Source organism: Colletotrichum truncatum, assembly GCF_014235925.2.
Source record: "Colletotrichum truncatum strain CMES1059 chromosome Unknown Contig_0003, whole genome shotgun sequence".
Lineage (NCBI taxonomy): Eukaryota > Fungi > Ascomycota > Sordariomycetes > Glomerellales > Glomerellaceae > Colletotrichum > Colletotrichum truncatum.
The window spans coordinates 3,271,771-3,289,718 of record NW_027222400.1 but is presented as its reverse complement, the minus strand read 5'-3'; the positions used below and the strand labels follow the sequence as shown (position 1 = coordinate 3,289,718).

Below are 17,948 nucleotides of genomic sequence, written 5' to 3'. Positions count from 1 at the left end.
TCTGTATTCAGGAGACTTTTCCATATCGCACACCAGAAAACCTGCTAAGTGGTTGCTTAGCCTTATCCGGGTCCCCTTGACCTGCCAGGTCCTTCTTTCCTTTCAGCAGCGTCATCAAACCAGCCACAACGCCTATATAGTTTGTCTTCGCTCTGTTATTAGAGATTTTGGCTCAGGGGGAGAATTAGAAGCTTTTAGTTGGGCCAGGGCTGAGGTGAAACACCAGGCAAAGAACCACGAAGGACAAAAACGGCGGCCCGAGAAGCCATCGCAAAGTGGCTGACAATGCTCGTGTGCTTGTATGTTGATCAACATATCTGAGGTTGAGGTGGTGCAGCCATCTCATGGAGTATACAAATACAGGAGGCAGTGCCTAACCTGCCAGAATGATATGTACTACGTGAATACCGGTGATGAACCACGTTGGCCCAGCTTATTGGAGATCCTTACCATTTATCTACGTTAAGTACCCACAGCCGAGAACAGCAGCCAAGGGGGCCTGTGGTAATGGTGAGCTGTCCAACTGGCAGCAAGTTCCAAGATGCTATCCAAGCACCAGCGCCCAGGGGTACCTCACCAGAGCCTCCCTACCCCAGATTATGCGTTGCTACTGATAGGGATAGGGATAGGCCAGATACAGCCACCCGGTTGGTAGGCTCCTATCGCATTGATCTAGTTACGCAATCTTGACTCCGATCGTGTGACTTGTCTAAGGTCCACTCTTCATAAACAAGTCTCTGGACAGTCGGGCGGAGGAGCGCGAACCTCAGGAACCAGTGCATGAGAATCGCCTGCTCGAGCGTGTTCCGAGGCCAAGTCGCATTGATTGCAACAGGAACATGGCGTGCTCAAGCTCAATAACTCTGTTCATAATTGAGAAAGTATGCTGCGGTGGGTGGGCAGGGAGTGATTGTTTTCGTCCTTGCGAGCTTTACTCTTAAAGTACGGATACCCGGACCCGGCCAGCCAAAGAAGGCAACTGTAGTCGAGATTGGAGAGACGCCCACTGGCCACGACTACAGTAACATTTTCAATCCTCCAAGTTCAACCCCCCCCAACCGCCTCTACCAAGTGTAATATCAAAAACACTACTTGCAGTGACTTTGTGCTCAGTGGCAGTGACATTACGACCAACTTGCAGAAGCCTGAGTCTATCCGGCCTCTGTTTTGTTTTAGTGAGCGGAGACCGAGATAGGCGTTCGGTGCCACGTCGACGGAAAGCCGAAGCGAGTACGTACCAAGGATCGTTGCCAAGTAGAGTTCATTTGACTCTGGGAAGGTGTGGCGGTACGTACTCAGATTCAACTGTCTTCGATGACGGGACGCATGATGAGTGGTCCACCGCGTGACGGCGGGTGGGTCGTTTGTGTCACGTGGGCACATTCGCCCAATCCTTGCACTGCCGCCAGTCCGTCGCCTCATTTACTGCCTGCTCCCCGTTTTCGCCATTCCTAGAACTTCCAGATCCTATCCCAATCTTTCCGCCTATCCCCCATCAACCAGCGCGTCCTTGTCCTTTTACGAGCGTTCAACATCCCGAACCGAACACTCACAGCGTCACCGAGCATCGAGAGATGAGTAGTCGCGGCGGTAAATTAGCACCAGAAGTCAACCGGTGAGTCCGAACTTATTTTTCAATCGCCCGTAACCCGGCCCTGTTTTCCCGCCTGCGACTCCCTTTCCCTGGCACGAGACCCGGAGCCGGGCGAGGTCACCCCACGGCACATACCGCCCACGCCCGGCTTTTTGGATCTTGGTTTCTATTCATGCCCCAGATCGATCTCGTTATGTTTACGTGCTGTGATGACAAACATGGCTGACTATCTTAATAGAGCTCTGTTCGTGAAGAACTTGAGGTAAGCCTCACCATCGATCTCGACATTGACATCGATATCGACATCAATCACAACCACGTCCACGATGACTGACATGTCGATAGCTACAACGTAACTCCAGAGGAGTTGTTCGACCTGTTCGGAAAATTCGGCCCAATCCGGTATGCACTCGCCGGTCAACAAACTATCGATCGCCATATAGATGACTAACCTCACAACAGACAGGTCCGCCAGGGCATTGCCAGCGGCACCAAGGGCACAGCCTTCGTTGTCTATGAAGACGTAATGGATGCAAAGCAAGCCTGCGACAAGCTCAACGGCTTCAACTTCCAAAACCGATACCTCATCGGTGCGTTGCGTCGTGACAACATTCTTTCTATACATGTGCTAACATTATATAGTTCTGTACCACCAGCCAGAGAAGATGCTCAAGTCAAAAGAGGACCTCGAGGCCCGCCGCGCCAGTTTAGCGCAGCTCAAGAGACAGCACGGTATCGAATGACAATCCGACGGGTCTGCGACACGCCTTCAGACATCCCTCTCGTCTGCAGGCCCGTCTACGTCTTCACCCACTAAACCGACGGCTTCTTCCTCTCCCGAATCGAAGAAGACGATCCTCCGAAGGGGCAAGCCGACCATTACCACCGGACACGCACACAGAGCCGGTGTCCGATTCGCCGATGGAGTGCGACCTAACTCGCTCCAGGCCCAGACTTGCGCTTAAGGGAAACGGTGGAGTCGTTGTAAAACATGACCCGCCAAAATACCAAGCTTGTTGCAATGTTCTGGTCGGGGAAATATTTCATGGTGCACAAGACACGCACAACATCTTTTTATTGTCGTCGCTTGGTTCTGGCTTTGAAAACTTGCCCGAAAAACTCACTCAACCTCTCCTGGAGAGTATCATGACCTGATATGAATCTTGTGCGATGGCAGGGCAATTAGGGAAAACAGGAAACCGGGGTTGAAGGCCGTGCAATGGACTTCATAATCTCAAACAGTTCTTGCCGGCGTTGTCTTTATTATTTTTTTTCTTCTCATTTTTTTTCTGTCACTGTGTATTGGGAAATGGAGGGGGGCGTACCAACATCACCGGCTTTTTTGCTTGTGGATGCTCTTCTTCGGACGCTATTCACTGCAAGCCGCTATCGTCAGAGAATGCATGACAAACGAGGTCAGAAGACCTCGTTATTTCCCCTCCTCTGGCCGTTGCCGTAAAATGGCCATGCCAACAAATGCCACCGTGAAACATGCATACCTCTTGCTGGAATGCAAATGGGACTCATCATGTCCGTATGCTCTCCAGTGTCGTAACAACCCACTCCATGAGCTGCCCAGCCTCACTACCCGACATGTCATCCTTGGCCGTCAAGCATTTCTCAACCACTTGCTTGTACAACTTGCCGGTTTTGCTTCCGAGCCCAGGCACCAGCACCGGCAAGATGATCCTGTCTCTCCAACGCTCTGCCGAGTAGTGCGGCTTGTAATACGTCTGTAACGCTTTCCACAACCCAATCTCCAGTAACACTAGTCCCAGGCTATAAATGTCATAACTCTTGCAGTATTGCCGTCTGCTCAGCCCCGTACCCAGAGACCGCGGGTCGCGGTGGAGGTCCAGGATGCTGGGGTTCCGCGGGTTGACGCTCATCTCGGCGTCGAAATCAGGCCGCGAGGCGTCGAAACCTACCAGATACGGCGCGCCAATGTCCGGGACGAGGGCGGCGGAGGCGGTCGCGCGCTCCGCGGACGCGGAGACGGCGGAGGGGAAGAAGAGGATGTTGGCGCTGCAGATGGACTTGTGCAGCCAGTCGAGGGAGTGGAGGGACCAGAGGGCGCAGGAGAGCGTGCAGGCGAGCGCGATGCGGTCGTCCAGGTCGGGCGTTTTCAGGTCCGTCGACGCGATCAGCGTGTGGAGCGTCGAGTGGGAGGAGGCCCTGACGGCGGCTGTCGTCGCTGTTGTTGGTGATGACGGGATGGACGGGAGGACGGGACAGCGGTAGACGAGCCCGTACCGCGCGTTGGCCGTGTCGTCCGTGTACCCGACGCAGTCTATCGTGTGTAGATCCGGATGGCGGTCTGAGGCGGAGTGCATCATCCGGGCGAGGTCGTCGAGACGGCGGAGATGGAGGAAACGTTCTTCGGTGTCCTGCGGGTCATATTCCACCCACTCCAGGAGCACCGGGCCATGCGTCGCGTGAGAGGCGTGTATCCTTGTGGTTGTTGTTGTTGTTGTCGTTGTCGTTGTGCCGACTCCGCCGTTCCCGCCCTCGCCGCCTTTGCCTGCGGATGACTTGGACTTGGAGCTCTTGTTGCTGCCGGTGCTGTTTTCAGAGCTGGAAACGCCCACGGGGTCTCCGTTGCCCAATGGTAAAGGGGCGATGTCTAGATCGGAACGAGGGACCTTGAACGCGAACGTCGGGCGGAATGAGGCCTGGGGCTTGGCGTCGAGGTTTATCCTCAGCTTCTTCAGGTTCGCCGATGCGTTGAGCTGGGGATATGAGTCTGCGGATGACGATTCAAGAAGGGTGAGCTGGGAAAGGTCTCGCTGAGCTGAGTCCAACAGGGAGTGACGCCAAGCGCGGTGAAGAGAAGGAAGGCGAGAAGGGGGGAACAATTGTTCCAAACCATCATTGAAGTCTAGTATTGTTAGCCATTTAATCGGTTTGCTCTTTCTTTTATGAATATAGGTAGACGACGAAAAAAACATTATGCAACACACACATGTTCATTCACTCAATAGGGATATTCACCTTTCAGGTCTTTTAACAAAGCCGTAAACTTCTCCTTGTCTATCATTCCCATCAGTAAGGGCGGCGCATGTAAGCGGGTATGGCAGCAAACATACCAGCAATAACCCACTTTGCCCGTTTTGAAATTTCCTTCCTCCAGCTCTTCTCCGGCACCTTGGTCTTCTGATCCTTCTCTTCCCTCACGGCCGCCCCCTTCTTCTCCTTGGATCTATCAGGCATGATGACCGTCTTCGCCCCTTCACCGCCTACCGACGGCCCTTCCTCGACGAACCCATACCGCTCTCTCAGTCTCTGAAAGTCCGTAACCGTGGCATGCAGTTCCCTCATGATTCCCTCTGCTAGCTGCGCCATCTGCGGGTTGCACTCTCTCGACTTCAAATGCGCCTCCAGTTTACCCTCGGCGACGCCCCACTCGCGTCCCCATACGACGAGACGCATCTCTTCGATGCGGACCTTGCAGAGCAGCCGCGCGGAGTCGGTATCGAGGTTCGCTGCGGCGGTAAAGTACCCATATGCTTTGACACACCCGTCGAACAGTTGACCTAGGAAGCCGACGACGCCAAAGGCCGTCCCTATTGCTTCAGCCATCACGGTGTTGGTTCCTTGGTATACTGACTGTGTACTTTCCTCTCTATACGGACCCGGTCACTTATCGATATATGCCCAGATGCGACAAAAGGGTTGGGGGGGGGTTGTCGAAAGTGGGGTTTGCGTTTATCGCAAAGGGAATCTAGACCGCCACTTAATTTTTGAATACCAAAGGTATCCGTAGGGTAAAGATAGTCTAGAGAGGAAACTAGCCAAGCCTCACTTGAGTCTTTAGCGGCAGCACACCAGAAAACGGGGGTATCGGTAAAACTTGAGGGTCAAGGGGGGGGAATAGAAGAAAGAGTTGCGTGCGGTATAAAGTCCAATGACGACTGTTGAAATGTCCAAGAAATAAATAAATGAAAACAAGAAAGTAAGCAGCAAATTATGCAAGATTTCGACGCTGCGTGTACTGCTCGCTCAGCCGAAGGGGTCACTAAACCTGCATATGATCCACCCAGAATCTCACCCAATGGTGGGCGGTGCAAATGGCCGTTGTATTCCCCCCTCCGGATCGGTCGAGCTGCCGCCGATGCAAGTCACCGCGGAGGGGGGGGGGGGGGGCAACCTCGTACCGTCCTTGCTTTAGTCCCGGCGCTTGGCGGCGCCTTCCGCTGGGAGATCACTTGCTAGTGGGCGGATTTGGTGACCCACGAGGACCTTGAAAGTCTTTATAATGTTCAGAAACCCTAGACGGAGGGAACGATAAAACCATTAAATGGTCGCAATTGCTTACGATTGCTGCTTAAATTTGAACTTGTTGTCTCTTCTCCATTCCCAAGCGCGCTTCTTCCCGTATCAACTATTGTTCTCCTGTCTACAATTCATATATATGCCACGATGCGATACCGCCAACCGTAATCACAGTACGGGAGTACAACCTTTTTTGAATGCCGTTCGTAATGCCAAGAAACCGACCAGATGTCGCTGGTCGTCGCCTTCTTAAGTTTCCTGTACCCGTCCGAAGCCGGGCTTTGGTGTTTTTCTCTTTAATAGACCTTCTTCTTCTCATCGATGGAGAACTGGCCGGGGCCGCTGTTGACAAGCAGCAGAAGGCCACCAACGATGGAAAGGATCTGGAAGAAGTCGTACTTGGCAAAGTCCTTGTGAGGGTGGTGCTCGTGAAGCTAAGAGAGGTGTTAGTGCATGTAGCAGAGCGCGCGCGCGAAAGAGGGGACAAACGTACAGTCCAGAAGTTGTTGACAAGGATGTTGAAAATGCTGAGGATAAGGACCAGCAGGGTAGCACTGAACTTGGCCTTGAAGCCAACGACAACCATGACGCAGGCAACGAAGCCAATGAGAGAGGTGGCAATGCGCCAGATGGACCACGAGCCGCTGAAGACAAAGCCGACGAAGAGGAAGATGAGGAGGACACGGCCAGCAAGCTGGAAGTACATCTTACGGTCCTTCTCGTCGAGAGTGGGCAGACCGGCGAAAGCCTTGGTCTTGCGAACCCAAGAGTCGGAGAGGACCATGAGAAGACCACCAATGACAGACAGGTTGCGCAAGAAGAAGTTGAGGTCGAAGATCAGGCCGTATCCCAAAGCCTGGGTAATGACAACACCCATGAGACCGGCAACAGCGTAATCGGAGTACTTGCGGATGATAACGAGAACCGAGCAGGCGGTCATGACGAGGACGTTGATGATGAGGAACAGATGTGTGATACCGGACGGGACTGGAATGGGTTAGCATCTGATCGCAAGCTTGTCATTTGGAAATTCGGAAGACGTACTGTGTCGGTAGTCGTGCAGGTAAAGAAGCTGGTCGCTCCACTGGGTAATAATTCTCAAAGCATCCTCAAGGAAGGTGACGACAATCAAGAAGCGGCCAATGGCAGGCAGGTAACTGTTGTCAGACTCTGGTCAGCACACATCTCAGACAATCACACGAGCTTCTTGGTAAGCTCCCTGCCAAGGCCCAGGGGTTCGACTCACGGCTTGATGGGCTCGCTCAGAGTGTCCAGCATATCCTCAATCTTGCTCGTCTGCTGTCGGATCATGTCCAGAGGGCTGGACTCAGAGTTGTCCGCACTGGAGCCGCCGAAGGACGGGGGACCACCGGCGCCCAGGCCGTAGGAAGGGCCTCTTTGTTGAGCCATCGCAAGGGGTAGGTCGGCGAGAGGAAAAGTTCAAAAGGGTTTGGGTTGACGTGGCTGTTGCACAAGAAGGTACAGACAGGCCAGCTGTTCGCTCTCTATATGCTTTTATTGCAAGGCGCTCGTCGGTAAAGGCGGAAATTTGTTTGGTGGAGTTGGGGTCGAAACCGAAAAAAGAGGGTTAACTGCAACTGAGTATCTGAGGGCTAGCCTTGACGTTTCGGCGTTGGGTTGGGCGGGAGGTTTGCGACGAAAGGAAAATCAGAATTGACGGAGTGCCCGTTGGCGTTGGGAGAGAACAAGGCCGTGAGCTTGGGTCTGGTGGTGTGGCGAAAGAAACGAGGTGCGACTTGTAGTGTCGAAGGGAAGGGAATGGAGACAGGAGGGCAAGCTGGCCTGAATTGCCTGGATGACTTCAGGTTCGGTTTTGGTACAATGTGTCCTTTCGACCTCCCGCGATGGATGCTCAGAGGTCCGAGGTGTCCACTTTTTAGACGGGACAACCAGAAGGGTAGGTGGCTAGGATGTACCAGGGCTCCTTTGGGGTACATCTTTAACTGCCGCACCGTCCCGCTCTCACCAATGTACCCCCGAGGGGGGAAATACCGACCACACACCCAAGCTTTTGGAGGGCCCACGGGTTACGGTTAAGGTACGTATCCGCTCTCGGTGGGCTGCTTTCAGCGGTTTGAGCCACTGAACGCTTGCCGCTTACTGCCTTTATGGATGCTGGCTCGTGCGCGCTCAGTCCCTGGATTCGGCACGAAAGCTTTCTTTGCTCCAGCTGTCCTTAAGACACTGAACCTTTGATGACGGAAGCTTCAAAAAAGATGCCAGACGGATGGAGAAATCTCCATTACGTAGTTTACAGCGATTGAAATGACGAGGTAGCTGAACAATAAGTAAGACATGCCATCTTTAGTTGCAATTCAGGAAAGGTTGGACAATGACGGAGCTTGTTTTGGCGAATTGAATCAGTCGAAGTACCCCAAAGCTAAGAGCTTCCCCTCCTGCTCATTGACAGGTAGTCCCTTGCAGCGAGACCAACCTTTTCTTCAACAGTAATCTGGCCTTAAAAATCACATTCCCTTGAAGCCAGGCACCATGAATACAATGTTCAGGAGCTCCTACGTGCATCTACATTACAATCTTGGCTACTTTGAAGCTAAACACAAGGAGCTGAAAATTCCATTGCATTCTGGAAGCTTTGGAACCTTAAATTTTTCTCACTGTCAAGGCATGTTGAATGACCTCGGTATTGGTTTGGGCTATGAGTCAGCTAAAAATAGAGTTGTACCTTCCGGTAATCTCAGCACCTGATGCATAACTTTTCGAGGGGCCTTAACTTCATTCTATGTTGAATTTTCTGTTACAGAACCTAAGGAAATTGTTCTCCGCTACCTCTACTTGGTGCTTGAGCCAAGTCGGAGCTCTTGGGCGCCTGGGTAAACAAGAGGCACTGGTAGCAGACAAAACAGCGTGTCCAGTATTGGACCTCCTCACCTGACAATCATTTGGAGCACCGTCACAGTGCATTGGCCTATGTCTCTTTCCTTTTTTCCCCAGCAGTTCTTCCATTTTGGAATACGGCCATACTCTACCTTGTTTACAGATATATTCTCACAGCCGAAGAAGCCGACTTCAGGCTATTGACATTATCCAGCAGACGTGAGATAAGATTGATGGGTATGAAATCTGATATTATCAGACCTGACCAAATGAGCTGCACATCCTCTTGGTGAATTGATGATGTCTTATATTATCCAAAGGCAATGCTGTAAGGGCTTGGCTTCTGCGAGTATCAGTTGCTGTTGTATGCCCTTTTGAGGAAGTCCAGTCTATCACATGATGGTTTGCGGTGGCTCTGACGTTATAGTATTTTTATCACTTACATCAAAGCTATTGGCGGCGCTGTCGACGAGTGTAGTAGACTGCTTGGTATTTAAAGTCGAGGAAAGTTCCAACGCACGCCTTTTCGGCTCTCGCGGATTCTCTGAATAGCTTCTTCATGGGTATCTGCCAGGTGGTGGGTGATGGTTCAGCGGTTATACGTTCTGATTGCAGGTCTATGACCGAGCCACAATAATCTAAGCAAGCAACATTGCCATTCTGGCTTCCTGGGCATGCTTTATACGGGCAATATGTAAGATTCTATCGCTCATCTTGCTCTCACAGGAAGGCGTTGACCTGTTGCTAATCGGAACAGGAAGTCACGGTTTGCCCGAGATGTGTTCTCCAAATCAGTCGTTTTGGGAGGATCATTCCATTTACGCCTATAAGCAGTTGATTTTGGTAAAGCAACGAGTCTTGAACGCAAAAGGAGCGTCTCTAGCGTCAACCCTTAGGAGGAGTTCTTGGGATCGTTCATCTGGGGGCGAGGCTTGTTGTCACGTCCGTTACATCAATTGGTACATGTGGGCTGTAACTTCATCTACCGGGAGCAGCACCTTTGGGATGGGATTTCTCTTACCATTTCAAGCTAGCATCTGGGCCATTTCCAGTCCTGATCAAACAAAGATAACCCCTGTTCCATCCTAAATGAATTGACCATACAAGTTACTAGCAGTGCCCACACTCAGAAAAGTTAAGGCAAAGAGCCAAACCTTGCCAACTCCCTCCTGATCTTCTTTCTTGAATTTTAACAAGCATTTTACATCAGATTACCTAGCCTGCATACCGTCCCTGCTCGAGGTCTCTCATTTGGATTTGTCTTGAAGGGAGCCCGACGTCAGCCGCCACTATCCGGCGGCTCACCCCACTTTTCGTCCAGTCTCTCCGCACCACCTCTCATCATCCTATATGTACCACAAAACATTCATAGGTAGTAACAACATCCCAGCGGGACCCGTAACTCAGCTGGTTAGAGTATTGTGCTTATATCATGTGATCTCACATCCGTATGCACCACAAAGGTCGAGAGTTCAATCCTCTCCGGGTCCATTTTTGCTTTTTTGGTGTTTTGTTTTATTCCAACTACATTTTCGCCAACCTGCGCATGGGCTGGCTGGCTATTGACATGATTGATATAAAATGGCATCTCCTTTTACTTGTGGGCCAATAAGTGTTTTGCTCTACATGTCCCTTCGCGCTTCCCATTACTGGCTACTGAGCATAACGACATCCCTAATGATCTAAGGATTCCGTTTGAATGAATGTGTACCTAATTCGGTGGCCGCGTAACTTTTACTGAGAATGACTTAGTGTTGCTCTCCGATGCTTGAAAAGCTGTTAGGAACGAATGACGATAGGGAGAATATCGACAGTCATCAACGAACCTGAGGGACCGTTGCTGGGCGAGGGCTCTTGAGCTTGGTACGCGTCGTTTGCCCATACGTATCATTGGTTTTCCACTATGCCAAAGTCTGAGCCCAAAATGGCGAAAACTAACGAATCTCAAAAGGCTAATGTGGATGAGACCGCTGACCCGGAAGCTCATCCTGGCTGCACGAACCAGCCCTGCCGTGGGGTTGAACCATTCATAATGAGAGATCGATGCGGATGTGAGAGCGGTTTCCTTACGCTTCCAATTTTCTTACGGAGGTTTTTGTGGCAGGCTGAACATGTCTTAAAATGCTTCAACAGCCAACATCTCATTGTTTTCTCAACCAAGATACAAAGTCCAAAATGTTGCAGCAAGAGACCTAACCACGAGGCCATTCATAAAACAAGAAAATGCAGCATGACCTAGAACAGGTGTCCTCGATTCAAATACCCGCCCCCCCAACGCCGTGCCTCTGCGGCTTGATCCATTTCTAAGTTCAACACTGGACATTCATTAAGTATGCAATTATCCGCTGGCTCTCATGATTATACCAGTTCCTTATTCGGCGCGTACTCTGATTCTTTCCCTGTAAGTGAAAGCCTTTTTTGGTAGACCGGCAGCGTAGAATTACTCGAGTTCTCAGAAACGGGAAGCTCAGCCGGCGGTGCCTCAGGTGCAGGGGGTATCACGGCCTGATTGTCAGGAACCTCGACGGGAGCGACGCTAGGTGCTATTGAGGAAACGCGGTGGTCACTTTTCCATGTTAGTTTTGACACACAAAGACATCTCATCTCGGGAATAGAGGTACTCACTAGTAGGCTTGTTGCATCCCGTTCATAGCATGGGGGTATCTGATGGGCTGAGGGCTAGTCGGGGGACTAACACCGGGGAAGTTGGCTAGAGGGGCTGCCTGGTCGTGGTAGGCCGTGCTGACTTGACTGTAGTGGCTGTTCCTCCACGCCTGTGTAGAGGGATTCTTGGGTTGTGCGGTATAGTTGATCTCCGTAACAGGTGGAGATCCCGCGCCCGGTGGAGATGCCGGGTGGTACGCCATCGTTGCACGGCGGTAAGCGCGGTCGAAGCCGCCGCGCCGGCCGCAGAGGTAGACTATGAGACCGCCGAAGAGCAGGAAAGCCGCGCATCCGATGACGATTCCGGCGATTGCGCCGCCGCTGAGACTGTGGTGGAAGTTGTTGATAACGTTCCCGCCTTTTGCTGGGTCGGACTCGGTTGGGAAGGGCTCGCCGGGCAGGATCTGAGTTGTCAAGGGAAGGGCTGCGTCGAGCTGACCGTCAAGTGTCTGTGTCGAATTCTACAGATTATTAGAACCGACGCAATACATAGCAGAGGAGCGGGCCGCTTTACTTCGTTGATAACGCCGATCATCTTTTCTTTGTAGCAAGAGCCGGGAGCACCGCAGTAAAAGAAGATGGGGTCGGTGTCATTAACTCGGACTCTATATCGTGGCATCTGTCACACATTAGACTGAAAATCATAATTTCCAATATGCAATTCTTACATCATTTGTGATAGCTTTCACAGGTTGAGGGCCGCTGTAGAAGCCTGCACGACCGATATCGATGTACTCGTATGGCGTGCATGGGAAGCCGTACTCGGCACGTACAACTGAGTGCCCATCGGGGTAGAAAATCCATTCTAACTAACGCGTGAGTAGCTGGCGTCTTCTCACGAGGATGGGGTTTGCTAACCTATCGTGTCACCAACCTGGGCCCTCACTCTTGCTGGCGAGAAGGAAAAGCCAGACTGCATGAAAGTCAACATGAGTTAAAGCGATGAGAAGAAGGATGACCTACTGCACCAACAGCAATCGTATGAGTCATGGGATCACCAGTAGCTGTCGCTCTAGCTGTAGCGGTTCGAGTGGGAAGAGTTGTGATGGTGCTGTAGAATGGCGTTGGCGTGACTGGGTCTGTTGATGTTGTTGATTGGGCCTTCACCAACATCACCAGACCGGCGATCCCCACGATTGACGAAAAAAACATCTTGAGATGACTATATATCCTCGATGAATATCTGGCGTCCAAAACCTAGCACTCAGCAAAGAGTTGGTGCAACGGTAGAAAGAGCTAGAAACCGAAGTTGACATAGAATCTGGGGGCAAAGGAATACTTATTGTTGCCAGCGTCTCAGATGTGCATTTCTCGGGCATGGTGATGAGGAGCTGGTACTCGGTCCCTATGGGCTAAGGCCGCCTAGTATGCAGCTGGCTGCCCCGTTCCCACTGCCAACAGAAGCTCACATGCAGAAGCAGGAGTAAACCCGACAAGGCGCACGGCATCCCACGAGTTTTCCAGGATGTGGTCACTGCCTCCTTTGCAGGTCACTTGCAGAAGAAAGTTCATGCCACCATGCAGCCGCATGAGACCTGGGAGGATGTGGAGTACCAGACATAAACAAAGAAGCTACGGGTATCATCCGACGAAAGATAGAAGCTCAAGGCTGTACACATATCGTGGCTCAGCGAATATTTAAAGATTATCAAATTAAGGTTCTACTACATTTCTGATGGTGACGGGATATCGACTCTGGATGTAACTGTAATACAGAAAAGCCACCAAGTCTGTTTTCTGGGCAAGCATAGAACGGTACCTGCGTACATTCAAGTATGAGTGTTAACCAGGAAACTACAAGATGAATGATCCAAACATATGGCTACATGTCAGACCGCTTGTGCGGGTGGATGCACCACTAGACATACCTTTAGCGAACCGCAAAGGTAGACGGCAAGGGCTTTAAGTTTGCTGGATGTATCTTAAACTACAATATCTCATAATAATTTACGAGGATGTCCTCGTGGAGGTTGACTGCCTCTGGCGGAACTTCTTGAGCCATGCATGGTGGCGTTTGCGCTAGAAGAAGCCTGTTTGGAGCGATGAGAAGAACCCAGGCTAGGACATTGCGAGCGTCCTTAGCTTCTGGTATAGACACGGGACATTTCTCAAGTTCTTGAAATCCCCATTGATGTACTGGGGAACATGTTATTCGTCAGACGAGCACTAATTAAGTATGTACCGGGAGGCTGGTGAGGTTCTGCTCTGTCCATGTCAGATGAACCTATCTAATGGTATCACAAACATACAACCGAGTTCATCTGCTCATTTTTAAACGAAGATTTGGTTCAACTGCCAAATTTGGTGTCCGGAAAGATATGACAGAGCTCACAAGGAAACAACCGATGCTCCGTTTATGGCAAGCTGTGTTCGGACAGTACAGACGCTAGAGCCTTGTCAACAAGAATGGTATCACGCTAACGCCAAGAATCAGGCACTGCGCATGTTTGGCAGGGGCCCCAGGGCTGAGAATGAGACAATATTTAGACAAGTCAACCGCCCTCCCTTCAAAGCTCCTTCATCCGTTGTCTGTGGTTGGGCGGTGCCCCTGAAGCAAGCTGAGCTAAACCCGACAGGATGAGACTGGACGGCGGGATACCCTGAAGTATAGTCCGGCCAAGCTCACGACTTTTGCACTTCGTTTGGCATCGCCGACCGCACTGGCTCGTCAACATCCAGTGGAAGCGCGCTTCAGTCAGTGCAAAGTGTAGGCCATAATAGGCAGAGACGCTGCTATCTCGACCGATCGGTTTTCATAATTGTTATGAACCAGCGAAATAAACTCAGGTTTTTATATAGAGCTCATTCGTATAGTAGTATTTTAATGGGTGTTAGACCACGACCTGCAGACCTGAGATTTCACACCTCTAGCAATGGTCACCAAGGGACTTTTCGTCGCAGATAACTCAAACTGCGATGGGTGATTCGCCCAGCATTGCATTCTTGAGTACGGAGAAAAGTTGGATGCATGAGCAATGACGCTAAAGGATTCAGCTCTGCAGTTGGTGCCCGGGAGTCGGCCGGAACAACGCAAATGCACGGGCTAAGCATGATCGTGCGGTGGCTTGACGGGACTCCGACGATCTTAAGGAGCGCAACATCCGGAATGCAGGAACCGAAAGAGAATATGTGTTTAGATTCGACCATGAAACGGATGAGAATGAAGTACATAGAAGACATTGCGCCACCAGGGCGCAGTGTGCCGACGTCCCGGCCGTTTGGGCGAAGCTCAGCTCAAGCTGGTGATCAGAGACATCCCAGAAAAGGAAAAAAAAATTAGATTGATAAAAACGATTTTGGGGTAGATTGGATTGGGATAAGTTCCAAATGTCTTGAAATAGGCAATCGTCTTCTCAAGATGGCTACGAGGACGCGATAGTGCTGATGTTACGATGCGTGTTGTATACTCCCTAAGAAGAGGCATAAGGCAGCCTTCCTGGGATACTTACACGTCTGCAAAAAGAGGTAGATTCGTAGCTAGTCGTAAATAGTTAGTCAACCATATATAGATCTTGTGTCCAAATCTGGTGCCTATGATGAGAGGAGTTTCCAAAGGATAGATTTACTATGAGTTGACAAACAGCAACCATAGATGGTGGTATTGTCCTCTACAGAATGACTAATGACAAGCTAACCCAACGTGGACTTGGCGTGGAAGAGTGCTTCAAGTGGGTCTAGAGGTCTGGAGGCGTGGTCCACCCTCCGAAGAGCTTCTGGCCAATCACACCCTAGTTTCACAAGTTCACCTCTAGGGGAAAAAAGTTCCAGCCTCGCGCAAGTGGACAAGACGCCTGTGCCTTCGCCTCACTCGGCAGTCTTCAACTCCAACGTCAATCACCCTCTTCAGCTTTGACTGCCCATCATTCAGTATTAGCCTTGTCACGCCACGCGACGTCGCAATCATGAACGGCGAAGGCTACTCTCGTGGTAAGTATAATCAATGTTCGACGCGTCTCGTTTGTTTTCACGATTCTAACATATGTTGTCGACAAAGACGGACGAGGAAAGGGATCTCGCGACTATCCGGTAAGAAACACCGCCCCTCCTGCTCTTATTGGGCAATTGAACTAATTGATCGCAGAGGGATCGCGATGATAGACGTGGTGATAGAGATAGACATCGCGAGCGCAGACGCTCCCGTTCGCCTTATGACCGAAGCTCGAGACGTCGCGACGACGAGGACAGCTATGCGACCAGCCGTAGCCACCGTGAGCGCGAGCGCGAGGACAGATACTCTGGCCGTGATAGACGCGGTGATAGAGAGTGGGATCGCGACCGTGGATCTTCCAGACGCGATGCCAGAAGAGACGACGATGACCATCGACGCAGAGACCGCGACCCCTATGACGACCGACGCCGAGGCGGACGAGAAAGACATGATGATCCCCGCCGTGAACGCCAACGCAGCGCAACACCGCCTCCTAAGAAGCGGGAGCCTACACCTGATCTGACCAACGTTACGTCGGTCCTTGAGCGCAAGCGGCGGTTGACTCAGTGGGACATCAAACCCCCCGGTTATGAGAATGTCACTGCTGAACAAGCCAAGCTGTCAGGCATGTTCCCATTGCCCGGTGCTCCCCGTCAGCAGCCTATGGACCCCAGCAAGCTTCAGGCCATCATGAACCAGCCGGGTGGACAGGTCAACAGTGCGGCGCTGAAGCCGAGCAACTCGCGCCAGGCCAAGCGACTCCTAATCAACAACCTCCCCCCCTCGGCGACCGAGGACGGTATTGTCAACTTCTTCAACTTGCAGCTCAACGGCTTGAATGTCATTGAAAGCACAGATCCCTGCACAAGTTGCCAGCTCTCCAAGGACCACACTTTCGCAGTCGTCGAGTTCAGAAATGCATCTGAAGCTACGGTGGCGCTGGCGTTGGACGGAATCTCAATGGAGCCGGATGATGCGGCAAATGGCTCAGCCGAGAACTACGGCCTTGTAATTCGGCGTCCCAAGGACTACATCGTTCCTGCTGTCGTGGACGACGTCCCTTATGAGCCGGGCGTCGTTTCAAACGTCGTGATCGACACACCGAACAAGGTTAGCATCGCCAACATGCCGCCATACCTTTCCGACGAGCAGGTCACAGAGCTGTTAGTTTCCTTCGGAGAACTGAAGGCATTTGTACTTGTCAGGGACAAGAGCACAGAAGAGTCCAGGGTATGCACTTTCCGTCCTAATTTCTTAGGCGAGAACTAACTCAGTTACAGGGCATTGCGTTCTGCGAATATGTCGACCCTGCTGCTACGGATGTAGCTATCCAGGGGCTCAACGGTATGGACCTTGGCGACAGGAAATTGAGGGTGCAGAAGGCTAGCGTGGGAGTCACCCAGGTCGCCGGAGTTGAGATGGGTGTTGCTGCCATGTCTATGCTGGCTGGAACGACTTCAACAGATTCCGAGGAGACTCGCGTTCTGCAGTTGCTCAACATGGTTACGCCCGAGGAGCTGATGGATAACGATGATTACGAAGGTAAGACCATGGAGCTCCCCAAATCCCCGTAGCAACAGCAGCAGCAGCTAACACATCCTAGAAATCAAGGAGGACGTCGAAGAGGAGTGCAACAAGTTTGGTACTGTCCTCGATGTTAAGATTCCCCGGCCCGTTGGAGGAAGCAGACAATCCGCTGGTGTTGGCAAGATTTTTGTCAAGTTTGAAACGAAGGAGGCGGCCAAGAAGGCGCTCCAGGCGCTTGCAGGACGCAAGTTTGCGGACCGAACCGTTGTCACGACCTACTTCCCAGAGGTAAGCCCCCCCTCCTAACCAAACATGGAACATGACTGATCGTAACCGCTTTGCAGGAGAACTTCGAAGTCGGTGCTTGGTAATAGTTGTCCTGTTGGACAAATAGGAGATTGGGAAATGATTATTGGGGTCGGCGTGTCTAGGCGGGAGAAAATTCCAGGCTGATCATCTTTGACTGCCTTGTAACCAATCAAAACTGCTGTATCATATTTCTGCGACACGTTCAAGCAAGGCATGGAGCTTTCAGTTAGTCGCAAAAGTTACACACAAAGACTAGTAGAGCCCATGGCTATGGTCTTTGGTCATTATCATACAAGGTGTGGTCAAATTTCACAGAATGCTCCAGCACTTGGATGCAACGAGGCTACCGTGTTGATATGGGTGCACATTCTATAATCTATAGGAAGATTAGTTTATGGCAGCATCAGCCGAAAGAATGCTGGGCTTAGGGGACTGGCTTCACAGTATGCCATGTCACTGAATTCATGTTTGGTTTGGTCTCAATCTTATTCTTAAAGTAATCAATTTGCTATCTGCAACACAGGATACCATGTTTATCCCACGTTTTCTTCAAATTTGGATCCTAAAGACACTTGCTTCACTTGACGCAGTGTCAACTGACCCGAAGATGCTGCAAGAGTTGCTTGATTGCCTTTGAACACTGTTAGTGTCTTGTCCAAATCACAGGATTTGAGAAGAATAAGAGAAAGAAGGTGCAAATGTTCAGAAGTCCAGTTCATTCATCAGGCCCGAAGACCTTAAAATAAGAGGTACCAGAAAAAAGTAAAGTAGGTGATGATCATCATTTGATGCGAGGGG

General features: G+C 51.1%; 5 protein-coding genes across 5 annotated transcripts; 2 read left to right on the top strand and 3 right to left on the bottom strand.

Annotated features, from left to right (window-relative positions):
• Positions 1-1,574: 1,574 nt before the first annotated feature.
• CTRU02_205816 (uncharacterized protein) lies at positions 1,575-2,559 on the top strand (the record flags this gene model as incomplete). The annotated part of the gene is made up of 6 exons (XM_036722882.2): positions 1,575-1,615; positions 1,833-1,856; positions 1,940-1,996; positions 2,057-2,184; positions 2,237-2,326; positions 2,387-2,559. The coding sequence occupies 6 exons, from the start codon at positions 1,575-1,577 to the stop codon at positions 2,557-2,559; spliced, it is 513 nt and encodes a 170-aa protein (XP_036585181.2).
• Positions 2,560-3,120: 561 nt separating this feature from the next.
• CTRU02_205815 (uncharacterized protein) lies at positions 3,121-5,173 on the bottom strand (the record flags this gene model as incomplete). The annotated part of the gene is made up of 3 exons (XM_036722883.1): positions 3,121-4,472; positions 4,586-4,624; positions 4,681-5,173. The coding sequence occupies 3 exons, from the start codon at positions 5,171-5,173 to the stop codon at positions 3,121-3,123; spliced, it is 1,884 nt and encodes a 627-aa protein (XP_036585180.1).
• A 989-nt stretch (positions 5,174-6,162) lies between these two features.
• CTRU02_205814 (copii-coated vesicle protein 4 erv29) lies at positions 6,163-7,276 on the bottom strand (the record flags this gene model as incomplete). Its single annotated transcript, XM_036722881.2, has 4 exons — positions 6,163-6,300; positions 6,360-6,853; positions 6,911-7,023; positions 7,113-7,276. 4 exons carry the CDS (start codon positions 7,274-7,276, stop codon positions 6,163-6,165), a joined length of 909 nt encoding a protein of 302 aa, XP_036585179.2.
• A 3,804-nt stretch (positions 7,277-11,080) lies between these two features.
• Positions 11,081-12,538, bottom strand: CTRU02_205813 (extracellular serine-rich protein; the record flags this gene model as incomplete). Its single annotated transcript, XM_036722880.1, has 6 exons — positions 11,081-11,288; positions 11,348-11,835; positions 11,859-12,005; positions 12,055-12,191; positions 12,245-12,299; positions 12,350-12,538. 6 exons carry the CDS (start codon positions 12,536-12,538, stop codon positions 11,081-11,083), a joined length of 1,224 nt encoding a protein of 407 aa, XP_036585178.1.
• A 2,750-nt stretch (positions 12,539-15,288) lies between these two features.
• CTRU02_205812 (U2 snrRNP auxilliary factor) lies at positions 15,289-17,212 on the top strand (the record flags this gene model as incomplete). Its single annotated transcript, XM_070204621.1, has 6 exons — positions 15,289-15,313; positions 15,384-15,412; positions 15,468-16,544; positions 16,595-16,856; positions 16,918-17,129; positions 17,186-17,212. 6 exons carry the CDS (start codon positions 15,289-15,291, stop codon positions 17,210-17,212), a joined length of 1,632 nt encoding a protein of 543 aa, XP_070061725.1.
• Positions 17,213-17,948: the final 736 nt, after the last annotated feature.